The sequence below is a fragment of the Oncorhynchus masou genome, chromosome 8, assembly GCF_036934945.1.
Source record: "Oncorhynchus masou masou isolate Uvic2021 chromosome 8, UVic_Omas_1.1, whole genome shotgun sequence".
In the NCBI taxonomy this organism is placed as follows: Eukaryota; Metazoa; Chordata; class Actinopteri; order Salmoniformes; family Salmonidae; genus Oncorhynchus; species Oncorhynchus masou.
This window is the reverse complement of record NC_088219.1, coordinates 20566817-20586378: the sequence shown is the minus strand read 5'-3', so window position 1 is coordinate 20586378 and position 19562 is coordinate 20566817. Positions and strand designations below refer to the sequence as shown.

Genomic DNA, 19562 nt, shown 5'->3' with positions numbered 1-19562 from the left:
TAATGGAATTAATTTTAATCGGTTTGTGCATATCAATGTTAATGACCTATCTAAAAATGTTATTTAAAAGTCACTTGCCAATGTATTTTTATTTAAGGTGTAGGCACTGTCAGGCATGACACAGTACAGTATATTAACCTAGACAACTACCAGATAACATTATTTAAAATGTGGCGAAACAACAAAATCAAAAGGAACATGGACCCAGAAAATAGCCGAAGACAGACAATGACTGGTAAATTTGTTTAAGAGTGATATGATAGCCTGGATTCCAGACAGTATATTTTTGCTATAGCTAGCAAATTCCATGTTAGTTGTCATGCCTTGTCTTGAAACAGAAAATGTCTGTCACCCAGTCCAGAAATAAACTTACAGTAAATGCAATTGTCCTTAATTGCAGTCAGCTCAGGGCCCGGTTCCATAAAACATATTGAGTGTTTCCGTTAACCCTCTACAGACTAAGCTCCGTCTAAGCTATATGGAATTGTTTTAAGAAGCTCATACAAAGGATCATTTAGCTATTTGATTTGGAATTTTAAGACCCCTTGAAGTGTCATAGAAAATATATATAACAAATGATTTGATTACATTTTTGGGGGGACATTATTGCTATTAGCCCATACAAACACATTAAATAACAGAATCACTTCATGGAACAACAGATAGTCCCCAAAAATTCTAAAGGAACTTTGTTCTGAAGTGTCTGTCCTATATCTGAAAGATATAAGGTCAGTAAACATTTTTTTTAACTAAACAGTTTCCATATATACTTCCATTAATTATTTCAACTGGGGGGACCTTCAGACGAGTCGTGAGGCCAGTGGGCGTCCTAGAGCAGAACAACTGACATGTTCATTAGTCTCGTGCGCCAGAGGGGTCCAATTAGTGTGTGGGTCGTAGAGCAAAATGGAGAACACCATCGTGTGTCTCATCGACATGTACGTGTTTGCAAGAATATTAGTCGCTACATTACCTTTCCACATAATAGTTTTCTAGGCCAAATTGTTTGGGCACTATAGACGATTGTGTTAGAAGACCGATGATTTTCGGGATGTCTCATGGTCTGACAAACACCATTCTAGCTGTCACCTTTCACTGCAGATGCGGAAGTGCGACATTGGCACATGCAGTGAAAAAAACAGATACTGTATCTCTTGTTTAAACCGACTGGTTGTTATGGGGATGTTTTTATTGTGCTAATTAGACACACCTCGTTAAGGGTTTACCTTAAGGAATAACTTTCCCTTACCGAAGAGAATTAAGGCTGTTGCACAGAGCCACTCAAACATTTCCTTAGGTAAGGGCAAAATGTAAGGGTTTTATGGTAGTTTGAAGGCATGCATGTGGAAAGAGTCTCTGGTATCCATGGAAACACCCTGACAGAATACCTTGTCAAAAAGATTGCATTTATGTTGGGAGATCACAAAATTGAACTTCTACATTCAAGACCAGAGAAACAAATTGATTGAGAAGATAACAAAATATGTTTATTTTAGTATCTTTTTTCTCAACTTGTTTCTATTACGTCAAGCTAACTTAGGGTTGGTAGTTAGCTAGCCAGCTAGCGGTGTCGCCATGGAATGTGCAGCTTATATTGTTAGCTGGTGGTGGAGGTTTTACTTTTGAATCCAGGGCAGAGGAAAGCAACATCCACCTCCACAAATGCTGTTAACATTGATATCCATACTGAATTAAGCACTTATTAAGGGACCTCATTCGCACCCTTAACTTTTCCACTTAATTTAAGGGGGAAATTCACCTTAAAATGTTTGTGCAACTGACTTAAACTTAAGGAAAATGTAAGGGAAAATACAAGGACAAAATTAATTTAAGATATTTTATGCAACCGGGCCCAGGGCCTAAGCAATATCATTTATGTCTATAAAGAGTAAGTTTTCTAAGGATGTCTAACCTCAGACATGGCTATAACAACTAGCTCCCATACCATTAAAACCCTTCACACAGACATATGCAATTTGTTGTGAAGTATTGATATACTAATGAAGGTACAGTTAAATCTGATTTACTGGAATGTGATGAGGAACTCTGGATAAGCCTGCACATCATTGAAGATCACAAACATGGTTGGATTGGAGGTGTTGTCTGTGACACTGTCGTACAAATCAGCATCCTTCCCTGAAGGTTTGGCAGGAGGAACAATCAAGCCTGCTTTTCCCTGAGTGTAGTCTCCAACAAGAACCCTGGCCAGGTACATGCGCTTGTTCCCTTGTGCATCAGCTTTAGAATATCCCCTTGCTGAATAACTGGAGTTCACAGCAAAGTATGAACCATTGCCAATTGCAGCACCTGGACGAAAAACATATTGTTCTTAAAGAGTTGTAAAAAAATTAACAACAATGATACAGAATTGATCAAATGGATTTATGTCTCAACATCAAGCTCCTCCTCTCTTTGGAAGAGGTCTCAATATAACAGTAAAGCATATTGGTCATCAGACATGTTTCCATGAGACCATTCTCATACCATGTGTTCCAGCGTAGCTGCGATTGAAGCCATGGTTGTTGATCTGGGTGATGGAGTCAGAACTGGTGCCATGGAACAGCAGTTTCTCGTTATTTGTGTGCTTGTTCTTCTCTTCCAGGAGTTTCTTTCTTATCTGGTAGCTTTTCCACAGTGATTCGTTCTGGACTTGTTCAATCTTCGAATAGCAAACGAAACACATGTATAAATCGACAGTGATTTATTTATTACTGAAGTGAAATCCCACCTAACTAAATACGTAACGAACAGCAAAGGAATAGGAATTACACATTTCACTGGTTCCAGGAATTACAGTTCCATTCTTTAAAAGAAAATCCCAAACGCTTTGCTGTCTTTAATGTAGCAGCAAACACAATTAAAATGATTGTCTTAAAAAAAGATAGTTGAGGGATTCCTAACATCAAATTCGTCAAATGTGAGGCTTTTCATATAACATCACCATAGAAAATCAGTCTATTGTGGAATGCAAGTGAAATTCTGGTATACATTTTTACAAACATACTGTAAGGATGGTGTTGAGTAAAGTCTTCCGAAATTCCTTCTCTACGTCATTGTATCCCTTGGATCCTGGAGTTAGTGGGACCAGCATTAAGAGGGAACCCTTCATGTCATCCCAGTGTGGAGGTAGAGACACTGATGTATCGTCTAGACAAAAGAGTTTGGCATTTAGTGATCAAATTATTACACAATAAGTATTGTCATTAAAAAGACTCAATCATTCACAACTTTAAATACATATTGATGATATACTCAGTTCCATGACATGTGCTGCAGCAGTAGGCCGAACCGCAGAAAAACATTGCTAGAACGACACATTCCTCTCTTGCTAGATGCACAAATAAAGGTGAATAACACTCAAATCTATTTATTTTTTTTACCCCAAAAATGGTCTTCTGATGTGAGGTAAGCATTGACCTGCACTCAGAACATCACTTTGTTGATTCTCTATGAATCATTGTAATATTGAGAATAAATAAAACAGAGAAAACAGAATTATGGAAAATACAAGATAATTTAATGGAGAATTGTATGGATCCTGTCATGCCAAATACTGCTTATTAACCATTATTTTACCAGGTATTTTGACACAAAACATATCTTGTACACCAAGGACACGGGGATGAGTTGTAGGGTAAACGGTACGAGAAGAATGTGCCTATTTTAAAGCTATATTTAAATTAGCTCTTGTTCTAGAAAAGGTTGGGGACGCCTGATACACTGTATGCAACCACAAAATGACACAAAAAGAACACATTCTTTTATATTTAATATCACCGTTCTACATAATTTAATATTAATGCAGTCCAGACAGATGAGGATTTGTATGGATGAACTCACCTTTCAGGTCTTTTCTCAATAACTCAATTTCTCTTCTGCCCCCAATCTTGACAGCTCTCTTGTGGGCTACATTTGCCTTATAATCCTCATTGTTGATCTTGATTGTCACTTTGCTGTTGTCTCTCACAGCCTCCTCCAGGATGTAGTTGGTGAGCATGTCAAAAGACACCATTGTTCCACTGTGGTCTTTGTACTGCCACTCCACCAGGCTGCTCACCAGGAAAGCTGCCTGTCTGCGGTTCTCTGCCCTCTCCTGGTCCAGGACCATGTCCCTGATGAGGCCGTCTGCTGTAAGCACATCGCGGCTCAGGCCCTCCAGGCGGATCAGGGAGTCTGGGCCCTTCTTCTCCAGGCGTATCCTGACCGTCAGCTCCCTCTGCATGGCCTGCAACTTCTCCACATCCCCCTGGCTCAGCTGGTTGATGTACGGGTTCTTGATGGTTTTCTCAGTTTGCTCCTTCACTATGAGGTTTTCAACCCAGTCCCGGGCACGGCTCACAGCCTGGGGGCTCTCTGCACACAGCTGGAACACGGTCGGGGCAAACTCCTCTCCCGCCATGACAAAGTTCTCACGGGCAGAGCACTCATCACTGGGTCCCATAAAGTAGGTTGTCAGTGTATCTATGAAGAAACAGCACACATAACATAAATGTCACTTATGATTATAATAACTATTGTATTAGTACACATTAAGCTCATATTGTCTTCTACCTCGCACACTTCCATTCTCACTGACCTTTAAACCTGGTAAAAATGCCCTTTTCCTCCACTCCCTCTCCCACTCTCCTCTTCATGCTCTTGTGGAACTCAGTCACCATGGCAGTCTGGAATATCAGGATCTTCACACTTCTCACAAACTGTCCCTTTTTCTTCTTCACAAAGTCCACCACTGCGTCAATCATGGCGTCCGCAACAGCAGAGGGACTCGCCCCACCCTGGCCTGACAGACAGACAGACGGAGGCAGACACACAATGACATGGCTATGGAGGCAAAAAGAAAGACAGATGGAGACAGAAGTACAGATAGACAATGACATGATGGAAGCAAATCTGTCCATGAGAGTGACTAATCACAAGACAAATATGGAAGGGAAGGAGACAAGGAAAATATGAAAGGAACAGTAAAAGTGGCATAGTATATTTGGGGAAAAAGACGTAGAAAGAACAAGAGTATTTGAAAATTAGGCTAAGAAAAGTAGCAGGTAGTCATTTTGAGGACCAGGTAGTCATTATGAGGAGCAGGTAGTCATTATAAGGAGCAGGTAGTCATTATGAGTATATATATATATATCCCATTTAGCAGACGCTTTTGTCCAAAGCGACTTACAAGTCGGCTGGGGCCACTACTTTTACATATGGGTGGCCCCAGCGGGAATCGAACCCACGGCGCTTGGCGTTGCAAGCGCCATGCTCTACCGACTGAGCCACACAGGACCAGTAGCAGGTAGTCATTATGAGGAGCAGGTTGTCATTATGAGGAGCATGTAGTCATTATGAGGAGCAGGTAGTCATTATGAGGAGCAGGTCGTCATTATGAGGAGCAGGTAGTCATTATGAGGAGCAGGTCGTCATTATGAGGAGCAAGTAGTCATTATGAGGAGCAGGTAGTCATTATGAGGAGCAGGTAGTCCCATTCAGAGCACATGGAAGCAAAGCATATGGCCACTTTACAACCTCACAGTAGAAACAAAGAACACAACAGAACAGGCAACAAGTACAATAAAAACATGCATCTACACAAAACAGTGTAGTCCAATAAAGACCATTAAAGCAGAGTACCTGTTCCAAGCGCTGGGAAGGACACTGAGGTGAACTTTCGCTCCTCACACTTCTTGAGAACATTGTACACAGTCTCTTTAATGATGTCAGGGTCATTCTGTCCCACAATGTGCATGATGTGTTTGCATGGGAGAGATCCTGCTGATGTCATGATCATCCTGCATGGTTGGAAGCTTGGGGATCTGACTGTAGAAAAGCATAAAAGGAAAGGTTTCGATGTCAAGAATCTAAGTGACTAAAAGGTCAAATCAATGCACACCAGTGTTGTAGGACCCATGGATTGGAAACTGACTGTAGACTTTTACCAGACAGTATCAAACAGTGCTGAAATATCATCTCATTCATATCCAACATGACACCAGTCTCCTTGACCAGAAACATGACTACAGTATATGTTGACTCAAGGACACGGATACACACCAATCTCTGAGCACTCCAACTCCACCTTCAATCCAGCTCCTTCTAAAATGGATTTGGATACACCTGAAGAAACAAAGACATTAGTACAATATGGCTCTTTATTCTAAGTCAACAATTTAACCATTAAATAAGTTGTGTGTCTGTGGGGGTGTATGGGATTTAGCTTGCTTTCTGATTGTGTAGCTGTAAACACTGTTAATTTGGATGTCCAACATTTCAGATGTGTACATGTTAAACATCCTTATAAGGTGTTCCTTAGTATTTGTCTTAGTAGCCTCATAAACATGAAACATTGGTTACTGCACCTATGGTATTGTCAGAGGTACAAGTCACCTGATTTGAGGTTAAAGTCCTTATTGGAGGAGTTGACAATGATGTCACTGGTCTCCTTGGTGATGTCTCCTGATGACACTTCAAAGGTCATGTGACCCATCTGCATGCTGTACACACCCAGAGAAGGGGATGATACCTGTCCAAAGAAGCCTGCGCCTAATGAAAATAACATGTTTAGACAAGGGGGTTCTGTGGAAACAGACATGCTCTAAAGAGGCAGCAGGGTCTCAGTGGTTGAATATTTTTGGGGAGACTTTGAAGGCTGTGAATTAAGCTTACCAGAGGGCTGCTGTGATTGGCCAACATGAGATTTGGAATGTCGTGATTGGTCGGAACCTTGTGAACTCTGCCAAGTATACCCTTGTGTCTGACTTTTGAATTCCCTGACAAAGCACTGTAAACAGGAGATATATCAAACATATCTAAGAGCACAACACACACTGAAAAAGGTGAGGTTATGCAACAATACTACCTCTGTGTGATGATAAACACTGAATCCCCCTTTAAACCATTTTCCATCTTCAAACTTACATCCACAGTTTGGGTGTCGCTGGGGTGGACCACGATGGCCACCTCTTTAAGGTGTGTGGAGTTTCTTCTCTGGCTGAAGTCTTTGACCTCCTGCAGAAGAAGCTTGGACACCAGGCCCTTAGGGAATCCCATGTTCCCAGTTCCAATGGCAGGGAAAGACAGGGATGCCAGCCTATGCTTCTCTGCCTCACTCAGGCAATCTCTGATCATCGTTCTCAATATCTTAAATCACAAACACATGGACAATTTTAGAAACAATTTACTAAAACCTTTCTATGCACTCTCAATAACCAGTACTTAATTTGAGCTGGAACCTGTTCCGGCATCTATCAGATTTGACTTGGTTTGTTCCGGCACCTATGTGGACGGATCCGGTACCTCTCACATGATTTATTAATTGTTTCAATGTTCGCCCTGTATACATTCTAATAAAAGCGATCAGTGTTAAATCAAGTTGCCTCCTCGTTATTTCTCCTTCCCAACAGAAAGACCATGTAAAAGCGTGGGGATCCTTCATCCTTTCCTGCCACACTGATTCCAGACCTGCTCTCTTATTTGTACATAAAGGTTATTGGGAGAGAGGGTGGGGTAAGTAACTGATCTCGACACAGGTCTTGGTAAGTGGTCAGCTAGTGAAGAGGTCCCTACGTAATCACGTTACGTAGCCTAGGCTCCCTACTGAATTTGAATCTTGGGAAAGCCAAATAAAAAATGGAAAGAAAAGGCAATCGAGTTTGACATTTTTGAAGTCCAAAAATCTAGAGAAAGATGGTCAATTGAACCAAAAAAAACCAGAGAACTGTCAGTGCAGGAGGAGTGAGGTGCAAACTGTTCCCGATGGCAATGCCTAAGCTCGCAGTGCTGCTAATCCCAACAGTTCAGCATCACCACCGGCACCTCCACTAGCTAGTAGGCCTACTAGAGAGTCAGACTCAGATGGAGAGGCAGACGGGGAGCTGGGAGGTGGGGGGCAGTGCATCCACAGACAAAGTGCTCGGTCAGGTGCAATTTGCAGTTCAAGCAAACACATAACCCCATGCTTGTCATTCATAATTCAAAGTTGGGCTGTACCACATGCAAAAAGGAAGATAGCTTGGGTCTAGAAACGACTGGAGGGATCAAACTAGCAAAAGAGTGGGTGCAATGTACAGTAAGTTAACATCTATGCCTCAGACGTATAACAAGGTTTTTGAACATGCCCGAACCAGGGAACATTTGGTGGCAGCAAGTCTTGTAGATGAGGCTAAAGAGGACAATAAAAAAATAGCCAGTCTTCAGAAAAGCCTTAGGAGGAGGCTAAAGGGCACAGCCACAGGCCCGCTCATGGCTTTGAGCAAGAAATGGACTCTCAGGAGTTAAATGGACTTGACATGGGGAGAGTATTTGCTGGAGGTTTGGAAAACTAAGGTAGGACATTTTTTTCCTTTACAAACTTGTTCTGTACTGTGAAAGTACCGTAGTTTCCGGACTATAAGCCACTACTTTTTTCCCACGCTTTGAACCTCGCGGTTTATACAATGACGCGGCTAATTTATGGATTTTTCCCGCTTTCACAAGATTCATGCCGTCAAAAAACTGAGCACCGTCACATAATGTGACGTAAATCGAGCGCGCTCACACTTCCCATCATTCTGATTACGGTAGTCATTTTGTCACCCTCAACATGGCAAACACACAGAGAAATGCATATGATGCAGCTTTCAAGTTGAAGGCGATCGATCTGGCTGTTGGAAAAGGAAATAGAGCTGCTGACAGCGTGGAGCATTATCAAAAAATCCACTATCATCAACGGGTTTTGAAAGGCTGGACTGCTGCGTGTTGAATTTGCCTCTGGATGAAAGTGACGAGAGCGACAATGAAAACGATCCAACATCAGATGAAGCAATTCTGAGGCTATTCAACTCCGACACCGAAGAAGATGACTTCAGTGGTTTCAGTGCACAGGAGGAGGAAGATAGTGACCAATGACTTTCTTGGTAGGCTACTGTTTACTGGTATTTTTTAAATTTTTGTTACAAGCCGTGTTTCGTGAAAGCCTATTTATTTTTGTTACAAGCCGTGTTTCGTTTAAAAGTCCATTTATTTTTGTTACAAGCCGTGTTTCGTTTAAAGGCTGTGTAAAGTTCATTTGGTTCAATGTACCGATAGGCATCTGTGGCTTATAGACATGTGCGGCTTATTTATGTACTAAATACATATTTTTTTTAAATTCAGTGGGTGCGGTTTATATTCAGGTGCGGGGGATCTGAATATGTGCTTCATATTATCACAATGGCAGGAGGCATATATATTCTCATATGTGTGTTCTGCTGTAGCCTACAGAGATTTATTTTATTTGAAGTTATATTCTGATATTGTGATATTTGTTCTACTGCTACATTGATGTCTTGAAAATGATATTAAATTGGGGTCTTGTGAGCCCCACAGCTGAGTATGTGTGCATTGGCGGGTGTTCTGCAGTGTCGTCTAAAAATGTTGCTATACATCGATGTCTAGAAAATTAGACTATAAGAAATATGGACTTGCGTAAGCCCTGCAGCTATACTCAAGTATGTGGGCATACTGCAGTGACTTTTAACATGCTTTCAATTAATCAGCACCTTGGAGAGAACAGCACCTTGGAGAGTGCTGCCTATTTAACCAACATAGACAGTAGGCTATTTGGCTGTTTACTCTGTCTGCTGTGGTGCTACGTTGTGTTTGACACTTTTTTTCTCAATGTGTTCCAGTACCTCAGAGCCCTCCGGATACCCCCACCCCTCACACTCACTATGTGTTCTGGGACCTCCCGATTTACAAATTAAACACTGTCAAAAACTCATAGCTTACCTTCTCTGCTGAGCCAGCTCCCTGGTCCCAATGGGGGCAGACAGTATGGATCACCCTCTGACATCGCAGGTTGTAACCGTCGGTGACCACAACGTCACCATAGGCCAATCTGTTGACGCGAGCCTCATCTGTGGCTGCTGATTGGAGCCCAGGACCGGCTGCCTTTAGGATAGCATTGGACACAGCACCTTTACTCAGGTCCAAATCCTCAGAGATGGTGTTGACGATGCCCTCAGACTAGAGGTTTCAAAACAAATGGCCAAACATTCATGAAGCGAGAAGGGGACAGCTATGTATTTCTATTCAAACTTAAATTATGACAAGACAGCTGTCATTCCAGATAAAGAAGAGTAGAATGAAAAGTAAACAAATTATACACCTTATACTCTGGGTTATCTGATGTACTACTTATAATACACGTATCAATGGTTTATGTGGTGCTCTGATAACTACAGTATGTGTACTCACATATACCTCCTGGATATTTCCCTTCCTCAGAATGATCTTCAGACCCTCTTGTGTGTGATTGGTCTGTAGGATTTCCCCACTGCCTGCCCCCTCAAACGTCCTCTCTTGGCCGTACTCTCTCCTCTGCTCCTCTTGGTTTTCATGATAATTTCTTTGAGTTATGCTGTCTCTAACTCCTCCTCCCCTATATCCATGTCCTCCTCTACCTCCACCTCCTCCTCTACCTTCTCCTCCCCCTCTACCTTCTCCTCCTCCTCTACCTCCACCTCCTCCTCTACCTTCTGCTCCTCCACTACCTCCTGCTCCCCCTCTACCTTCTCCTCCCACTCTTCTGCTTTGTCCCCATTGCCCATGTCCCCGTGGTGACTGTCCCTGATATCCAGGTCCTTGATGTCTGTAACTATGTTGTCCTCTTCCCCGTCGTTCACTTCCCTGTTGCCCGCGTCCTCGATGTCCATTTCCCCTATGTGCACCTTGCAGAGGCATCATTTTTGGGTGCAGGTCATTGAACGTTTTCTGGACAGCGCTGGCCAGGGCTCTCACAGTGTTGTCATTGCTGTCCACCAGGTGAATCTCAGTCAGAGAGGTCTGACCGCTTAGGTTCTCACAGTAGTCACGCACTGCCACAGCAATGGTCTCAGTGCACAGGTCCAGAGGAAAGCCGAATATCCCAGAGCTGACGGCCGGGACGGCAACAGTTGAGCAGTTAACCTTCGCAGCCTCCCTCAGGCTCTCATTCACAGCTTGTTTCAGACGCTGTATGGCTGTTCCCTGGTCAAAGTGTGTGAACCGTGGACCAACTGCATGGACCACATACTTACAGGGCAGATTGCCTGCATCTGTCACAATGGCGTCGCCTGGCTGCAGTCGGCGGTTATTACGGACATGTTGATCACTGAGCTCCTGCAGCCGTGGACCAGCAGCCTTGAGTAGTGCTAAAGCCAGGCCTCCAATATGCTGCAGGTCTTCATTGGCTGCGTTGACTACTGCGTCCACTTTGAACTTGCAGATGTCTGCCTTACTGACAGAGACCAGGATTCCATTGTGTGTTCTCACCTCACAGCAAGATGATGGGCCAAACCCTTCCTCCCCATCTTCATCATCGCCCTCTTCTTCCTCCAGCATGTAGTCTTCTTGCAGCAGCACCACACAGCCATGCTCCTTCATCGCCATGGAAACAAACATTTTTCCCTTCTCTTGGAAGTACTTCCTTGCTCCAGGCTTCATGATGGTGAGCTCATCAGTGCAGAAAGGTGCTACCATCTTCTGAAAGGTCTCTTTGACCTTCTTGACATAGAGACGGGCTCCAGAAAGGACAATTTTGGGCCTTCTGGGGTCAAAGTGGACATTCACCTCATCACGCTTGGCAAAATGTTTCCACTCCTGGGATTTGTTCTCCTGGATGAATTTAACCACGGCACAGGACTTGACACGGACAGCCTCTTCGACTCGTGAGTAGTTTTCAACAAAGTCCCGCAGTCTGTTGCTGACCTCTCTGACCGGGTCCAGGAAGCCAGACACAATGATTCTGTCTCTGCTCTCTGGGTGAAGCTTTATCACCACCGTTCTTTTCTTTAGGGAGTTGTAGGCATCCACCAGCTGGTTGTTCAGATCTTTCCACTCAGGCTTCCTCAGCACCTCCTGATCCTCCACCATAAGGCTCTGCAGGGACAGGGCAGTCTTCACCCTCTGCTCTGCATCAGCCAATGCTCTGTCTGAGCTACCAGTCAGAAGTACCTTTCCACCCTCCACTCTGTACACAGCGTTGATGCCCCGGGACGTGAACAGGTCCTGGGACATCTCCATACTGTCCACTGACTGCAGGAAGTCCAGGAGTTGGGGGTCCAGCTTCAACTGCTTCTTATTCATCTTGAGCTTCCTCTCCAGAATCCAGTTCTTCATCTTGTACACCTCTGCAACAAGACCTGAGAGAACCAACTTCTTGGTGTCGTCTCTGTAAGAAAAACCCATCTCTGGGGCTTCGTTTGCTGCGCACTTCAGAAGTCCTTCCTGCTGTAGGATATAGAACATGGCAGGGGACATGTCCATCTCCTCCGAGATGCCATCCCTCTGCCTCTCTATCCGACTCATGGCCCTCTGCATGAGGTCTTTCACCGGCCCCTGGAGTCGCTTTGTGTCTTCGGCAAGACCTGCAACTGTCAGAGACCCTTTGGAGGCATCCATAGCTAGGACAGCATCCTCTTTCACCACCGAGCGGACTTCTTTCTCTGCTGCCTTCCACGCTGGGGCACTTGCAAAACACTCAAACACAGCATATTGGGCCATGATGTCACGGAAGACAATCAAGGCATTCTGTTTCCATCCGTCTACATATTCGCTTGTTAGTCCTTTCTGCCTTAGCAGGGTTGGCAAAGGACTGAGTTTAACCTCAGGAGTATCCATGTTTACTTCACAGAAATGAGCCTTCATCTGGTCAGTGATGGGGGACAACTGTCTCTTCATGGAGAGGAATTTCCATACAGCAGAATGCACACACTCTTTGAAGGGGTCAGGCATCTTCCACATTGGCCTCTCCTTTCCATACAAGGCAGTGCTCAATGACTCATAGTACGGATACACGTTGACTGGGACTTTGCCAATTACATGATGTTTATTTAGAGTGGTTTCCACAACTGAAACGACAATAGATAACGGACTGTCTTTCATAGCATGAAATGAGGGCGAAACAGAATAGGCCAAGAGACTGCTGCACCAACAGAATAGCAAGGCTACATTCAATTCCTCTTATAATAGAGAGTAATAGATTACCAAATAAACAAATTGATTAACATTTATATAATAAAACAGCAGGTTTTACCTTCTGCTGTGTGGAAGGTGACAATGCATGCCTGTTCCTCATGGAACATAATGATGTCCTTTGCTGGGCCAGCCCACTTCTCAAAGTAGAGCACCAGCATCTCTTCAGGTATGTTGGAGGTCAGGTTCTCCACTCTCACACTCTGGCACCTCTCCAGCAACCGACCAATCAAACCCTGCTTCTGGAAACTCTTGTTGCTCTTGCTCTCAGTAAGGAACCGCTCCACATCTAAAGACAGACAGCAATCATATCCTTAATATCATGCACAACAGTTATTGAAATTATGATCCCTTCTTGTGAGGGAGATCTGTTTTTATAATACTTCAAAAGTGAAATTCATTGTTAGTTTTCTTTGTTGAAAAAAATCGATAATTTGAAATAGTGACCAACCTTTGGGATTATTGAAGGTCACAACAGCTCTGTTGGTCTCACTGATGACCTCCAGAGAGAAGTTGTCTTCCTGCAGGCCAGAGAGGGTCTCCACCAGCAATGTCAGCATCTCTCTCGGCATGTTCTCAGGAACCCTCTCCAGCACCACAGCAGAGCTCTGAGGAGACACCTCAGCTCCACCTCCCTCTCCAGGCCCACTCTCAGAGTTGGGAGCTTCCTGTGCTTCACTTGACACATCTGGGATTAAACACACTAGATATTCATATCCAATAACCTCATTCATATTTTCACATTTCTCTGACTTCATTGGCACATTTCTGCCTATGACAAATTTACAAGTAGATATGGCCTGATAAGGCTACATTTTGCAACACTGTCTAATGATATGCCAATAGGGATCATTATGGAATGTATTAAGCAAAACATTCAATATAATAATATTAGGTCAAGGGAATGCATCAACAACCACAGAAGCAAGGAAAATATGTTACCTGACAATTCATTGCTTGTAGCACCAAGCTGGAAAACATGCAAAACAAACAAAATGTATATGTCAAATAGTTAACCAATGGGCAACTTTACAAGTATGCTGTTCAATAGTAGCCATAAAAATAATGTATTATCCATCAGTTGGAAGCCCTGGCTAGCCTGTCGAGCCAAGACAGCACTAATTTAGTCTACAGTTCATCTCTGTTTAACCAGAAGTAAAATCTTGCATACAGAGCATTCGGAAAGTATTCCGACTTTTGACTTCTCCACATTTTGTTACGTTACAACTATATTCTAAAATGGATTAAATATTTGTTCCCCTCATCAATCTACACCCAATACCCCATAATGACAAAGCAAAAACATATTTGTTGAAAAATTTGCAAACGTATTAAAATATTTAAAAAACTTAAATATCACATTTACATAAGTATTCAGACCCTTTACTCAGTACTTTGTCGAAGCACCTTTGGCAGCGATTACAGCCTTGAGTCTTCTCGGGTATGACGCTACAAGCTTGGCACACCTACACACCTTCTCTGCAGATCCACTCAAGCTCTGTCGGGTTAGATGGGGACTGTCGCTGCACAGCTATTTTCAGGTATTTTGAGAGATGTTAGATCGAGTTCAAGTCTGGGCTCTGTCTGGGCCACTCAAGGACATTCAGAGACTTGTCCAGAAGCCTTTCCTGCATTGTCTTGGCTGTGTGCTTAGGGTCGTTGTCCTGTTGGAAGGTGAACCTTCACCCCAGCCTGAGGTCAGGTTTTCTGAGCAGGTTTTTAATCAAGGATCTCTCTGTACTTTGCTCCATTCATCTTTCCCTCAATCCTGATGAGTCTCCCAGTCCCTGCCGCTGAAAAACATCCTCACAGCATGATGATGCCACCACCGTGCTTCACCGTAGGGATGGTGCCAGGTTTCCTCCAGATGTGAAATTTGGCATTCAGGCCAAAAAGTTCAATTTTAGTTTCATCAGACCAGTTAATCTTGTTTCTCATGGTCTGAGAGTCCTTTAGGTGCCTTTTGGCAAACTCTAAGCAGACTGTCATGTGCCTTTTACTGAGGAGTGGCTTCCGTCTGGCCACTCTACCATAAAGGCTTGGTTGGTGGAGTGTTGCAGATAAGGTTGCCCTACTCCCTGATTGCTCTGTTTGGCAGGCGACTAGCTCTAGTAAGAATCTTGGTGGTTCCAAACTTCTTTCATTTAAGAATGAGGGAGACCACTGTGTTCTTGGGGACCTTCAATGCTGCAGAAATGTTTTGGTATCATTCCTGAGATCTGTACCTCGACCTAATCCTGTCTAGGAGCTCTATGGACAATTCCTTCAACCTTATGACTTGGATTTTGCTCTGCACTGTAAACTGTGGGACCTTATATAGACAGGTGTGTGCCTTTCCAAATCATGTCAAATCAATTGAATTTACCACAGGTGGACTCCAATCAAGTTATAGAAAACATCTCAAGGATGATCAATGGAAGCAGGATGCACCTTCGAGTCTCATAGCAAAGGGCCTGAATATTTTTTGTACATTTGCAAACATTTCTAAAAACCTTTTTTCACATTGTCATTTTGGAGCATTGTGTGTAGATTGATGAGGGGAATTTTTTAAAATCAATTTTAGAATAAGGCTGTAACGTAACAAAATGTGGAAAAAGGGAAGGGGTCTGAATACTTTCCAAATGCACTGTAATTTGGCCAGCTGCTGGGCTTGGATTTTTGTTTTTGGTCACAAAGACCATAAAATCACCAGAAATTCAGCTCCATCACTTTATTTATTTATTTTAAATTTGGGAATACATTAAGCTAGTTAAAGAAAAATCTGGAAAATGAATTTGATAAATTCTGAATAAATTATATTTAATTACCACAAGCTTTCAATGGAAAACGATAGAATGACAAACCAAATAAATATGTATAGCAGCCTAGAGTGTGTTGCCAAACTGCAGCAACAATTGGCAAAAGTAGGGTGAGTATTGGGAATGTGCTGGGTGCCGAGCTCTTTCCTTTTCTAACACGCTTCTGCGTTCACTCTGAGTTGGCCAAATCTGGCTTAACAAGAACAGACACATACAGAAAACTCCACGAGGGGTTGCTAAAACAGCTGTCCTCAGAACATTTGTTTTTGATTTGAGGGTCATGTACAACGCACTATGAACTTGCCCGGTCCTAGTGTAGCCTGCAGTGCTTAATTTGTAGATCAGGGGGTGCCGGAACAAAAATTGAGCAAGAGAGGGTGGTGACCTGGGGAGCTTTGAGGTATCGAAACACATGAGAAAAAAACAATCCCCTTTATAATAAAGCATTGCATTCATATCATCACATTTACATAGTGGAATAGCACAGTAGAGTAGAGGTACTTACAGAAGTGGCACACATGGGGAACATTTTAGGAAGCCTAGGTTCTAGGAAAAATTTGCCATTTTATAAATGCATTTCATGCAATTCTATGTCATTTTACATGACTGGAGACTGGCAGAATATTTTCATACCTAATACTGCACGAATGATCTAAAGGACAGGCTACTTAAATCCAGCAATTTAACCTTAATTTAACCAGCAATTTAATTTAACCTTATTTAGCCAGACAAGTCAGTTAAGAACAAATTCTTATTTACAATGCCGGCCTACACCGGCCAAAGCAGGACGACGCTGTGCCAATTGTGCACCACCCTATGGGACTCCCAATCACGGCTGGTTGTCATACGGCAGGTAGCCTAGTGGTTAGAGCATTGGACTAGTAACTGAAAGGTTGCAAGATTGAATCCCCGAGCTGACAAGGTAAAAATCTGTTGTTCTGCCCCTGAACAAGGCAGTTAACCCACTGTTCCTAGGCTGTCATTGAAAATAAGAATATGTTCTTAACTGACTTGCCTAGTTAAATAAATGTTAAATTAAATGAAAATACAGCCTGTGATACAGCCTAGGATAGGTGTGTGGGGACCCATATTGTAGGTTACAATATGAGGAAGAAATTAAAGTCCTAAAAATGCTTTACAGTTTCACTACCTCACCCAATGATGTGAGTGTGGAAAAGGTGAACAGACTGTTGTTTATCAACAAAGACAAGCCACCTCAGTTTCCATCCAAGAAACTGAGGATGATAACGGACAATATTGCAACTCCTATTTGCCATCTCTTCAATCTAAGCCTATATGAAAGTGTGTCCTCAGGCCTGGAGGGAAGCAAAAGTCAATCCACTACCCAAGAATAGCAAAGCACCCTATACTGGCTCAAACAGCTGACCAAATCAGCCTGTTACCAACCCTTAGTAAACTTTTGGAAAGTTCAATTAACAAAGAGGCAAATCAAATAAACTTTAAATTGCTTTTATTCACATTTTTACATTGCTAAAAGTGAAAAACTATTGTCATGCCATCAAAGGTACCGGATTCAGCCAAATAGGTTCCGGAATGGAAGGATCTGACTCAAATTAAGATCTGCAGTGGTAACCTGTCTTGAAAGATCACACAGGACTAATGAATCATTTGTATTTTACATAACAGAATCAAATATAATAGCATATAGCACAGTAGTAGGCCTAAATTACTGTTACACAAAAAACACCTCGGTCAAATCTTATGAGGTTTTGGGATGCTAGCTGAAGCGTCACATTATTTTGTTCTAATGCGGTTAAAACTCAACAGCTCGTGCCACTAAGTAGGACAGCCTATGCTTCGATTGAAACAAAATACAAGAAAGGTTAATAGTTTATAACACCATCGGCCGATAGCCTAGCGGTTAAGATCGTTGGACCAGTAACTGAAAGGTTGTTGTTTCAAAATCACAGAACCGACTAGGTGAAAAAAATCTGCTGATGTGCCCTTGAGCAAGGCACTTAACCCTAATTGCTCCTTTAAGTCGCTGGACTACAATGAAAATGTTCTAATTCACTCACAAAACAGTAAATCACAAAAATCTAAGTGCATATTCCAATTAAACTGTTTGAGATCAAATGGTTGGCATGCAGATGGAGTTTGGACATTTCACCAATAGATCATGAAGAATTAGACTTCACTATTGACAGTGATGTTTTTACTGTCACATATACCGGATAGGTGCAGTGACTGTATTATGTTAGCTATTTTTCTTGTAGGTATTATTTTAGAGGCAGATGCATTTTATCCAAATTCTATAATGATATTCAATGGGCAACATCTTTCGGTAGAAACGTTGATTGAGAAATTATGACATCATTTAAAAATGTTTGGCTCCTGCACCTAAAAAAAGAGCACTATAACACCACTAAATACATTTTTAATTAAATGAAAATACAGCCTGTGATACAGCCTAGGCTAGGTGTGTGGGGACCCATATTGTAGGTTACAATATGAGGAAGAAATTAAAGTCCTAAAAATGCTTTACAGTTTCACTACCTCACCCAATGATGTGAGTGTGGAAAAGGTGAACAGACTGTTGTTTATCAACAAAGACAAGCCACCTCAGTTTCCATCCATGTAGGCCTAATTATGATGTTAGTTGACATTCATGTGGAAGCGTACTTCCCCACAAACACTGCTTACAACTGAAGATAGCGGTCTGCTACAATAATCCTTATTTATCTGTAGACATTCTATATGAGACAAATACATGACAAATCTGGGCACGGCAACGAATACGCGCATTTATATTTGATTGGCTGCAGTAAAAGTGGCGCATGACAGAACAAGCTAGGTTGAATCCGGACAACTGTAGCTGGAATGGGAAGGCCTCAACACCGTTGATAGCAGACATTCGTACATTTGATTTCACAGAAAGTCAACAATCCAACAGTTGCAGCTATTCATATAGACTACTCACCGACAGAGTGCAAGCCTCTTTCCGATTTTCCCCAGATGATGATGACAAGCGCAACTTCACAGTTCCATTGTCTACAGTAATTTCGTGGTTATCTCTCGATAGAACCCTTTCCCTGACTGTGGAGACAAATGCGACATCATGCACACGTCACTTTACTGGAAGTCACTTGTACATATTTATATGTGTATGGTTAACACTATTTCACTATTATGATATCCTACAGTAGGCTATAAAATGACAACTATACGATACAAATCGTCTTCCGTGGTGATCTGCTTACCATCCTCAGATTTGAAATAAACAGTTGCTCTAGTGGAGCGTTGATCCTGGTAGTGCACCAAGCAGTCCCCTCCACTCGACTTCTTTTTACTTTGAAAATAAATCTGAAGCTTGTTCTGTATCCCTTTAGAGACAGAGTTTGTCCAACTGACGTCTACAGTGATGGGATAAGGATATTCATCCATCGTTTCTCCCCTCATGCGAATACTGTTTGGGTATGAAACGCGTCGTCCTATTCTTTCACGGCATCCACTGTTTCACTTTCGTTTCAGCCTCGGTTGACGAGGAAATCGTGTGTACAGTGGACCTACTGATCATATAACCACGCCGTATATGAGTAGGCCGGCTAAGGTTGTAAAACATTATCGGGGCATATAAACCTATTGGCCTATACTTTTCAAGTAGTGTTTAACTTTCGAACGTTTTGCTAAAAAAAATGGCGAATGGAAACGATGTTGCATTATATTTTCACCTGCTTCACAATGTCTTAATTAACAAAAATAACGAATGTTAGGTAATGCTCTCAGTTAGAGTGAACTTGATCACAGACAAAAATTAAGGTCCTAGATGTCCCAATGTACATGACC

The 19562-nt window shown here is 42.5% G+C and overlaps 1 protein-coding gene across 1 annotated transcript; it reads right to left on the bottom strand.

Annotated features, from left to right (window-relative positions):
- On the bottom strand, nucleotides 1–19252 carry LOC135544357 (protein mono-ADP-ribosyltransferase PARP14-like). The gene is made up of 17 exons (XM_064971900.1): nucleotides 18977–19252; nucleotides 18697–18812; nucleotides 13900–13927; nucleotides 13409–13645; nucleotides 13019–13246; nucleotides 10201–12833; nucleotides 9733–9969; nucleotides 6904–7125; nucleotides 6652–6766; nucleotides 6373–6528; nucleotides 6040–6102; nucleotides 5620–5805; nucleotides 4577–4780; nucleotides 3841–4461; nucleotides 3005–3147; nucleotides 2485–2659; nucleotides 1–2307 (listed from the first exon to the last, which is right to left on the bottom strand). The coding sequence occupies exons 1-17, from the start codon at nucleotides 19173–19175 to the stop codon at nucleotides 2024–2026; spliced, it is 5847 nt and encodes a 1948-aa protein (XP_064827972.1). The 5' UTR covers nucleotides 19176–19252; the 3' UTR covers nucleotides 1–2023.
- Nucleotides 19253–19562: the final 310 nt, after the last annotated feature.

Excerpts from the sequence above, each read along its gene's own strand:
- LOC135544357 (XM_064971900.1), bottom strand. The coding sequence starts at position 19,175 with ATGAGGGGAGAAACGATGGATGAATATCCTTATCCCATCACTGTAGAC. Across the intron at positions 13,646-13,899 it reads TACAAGCAATGAATTGTCAG|ATGTGTCAAGTGAAGCACAG; the intron begins GTAACATATTTT and ends GTTTAATCCCAG. Across the intron at positions 6,529-6,651 it reads CCAATCACAGCAGCCCTCTG|GCGCAGGCTTCTTTGGACAG; the intron begins GTAAGCTTAATT and ends TATTTTCATTAG.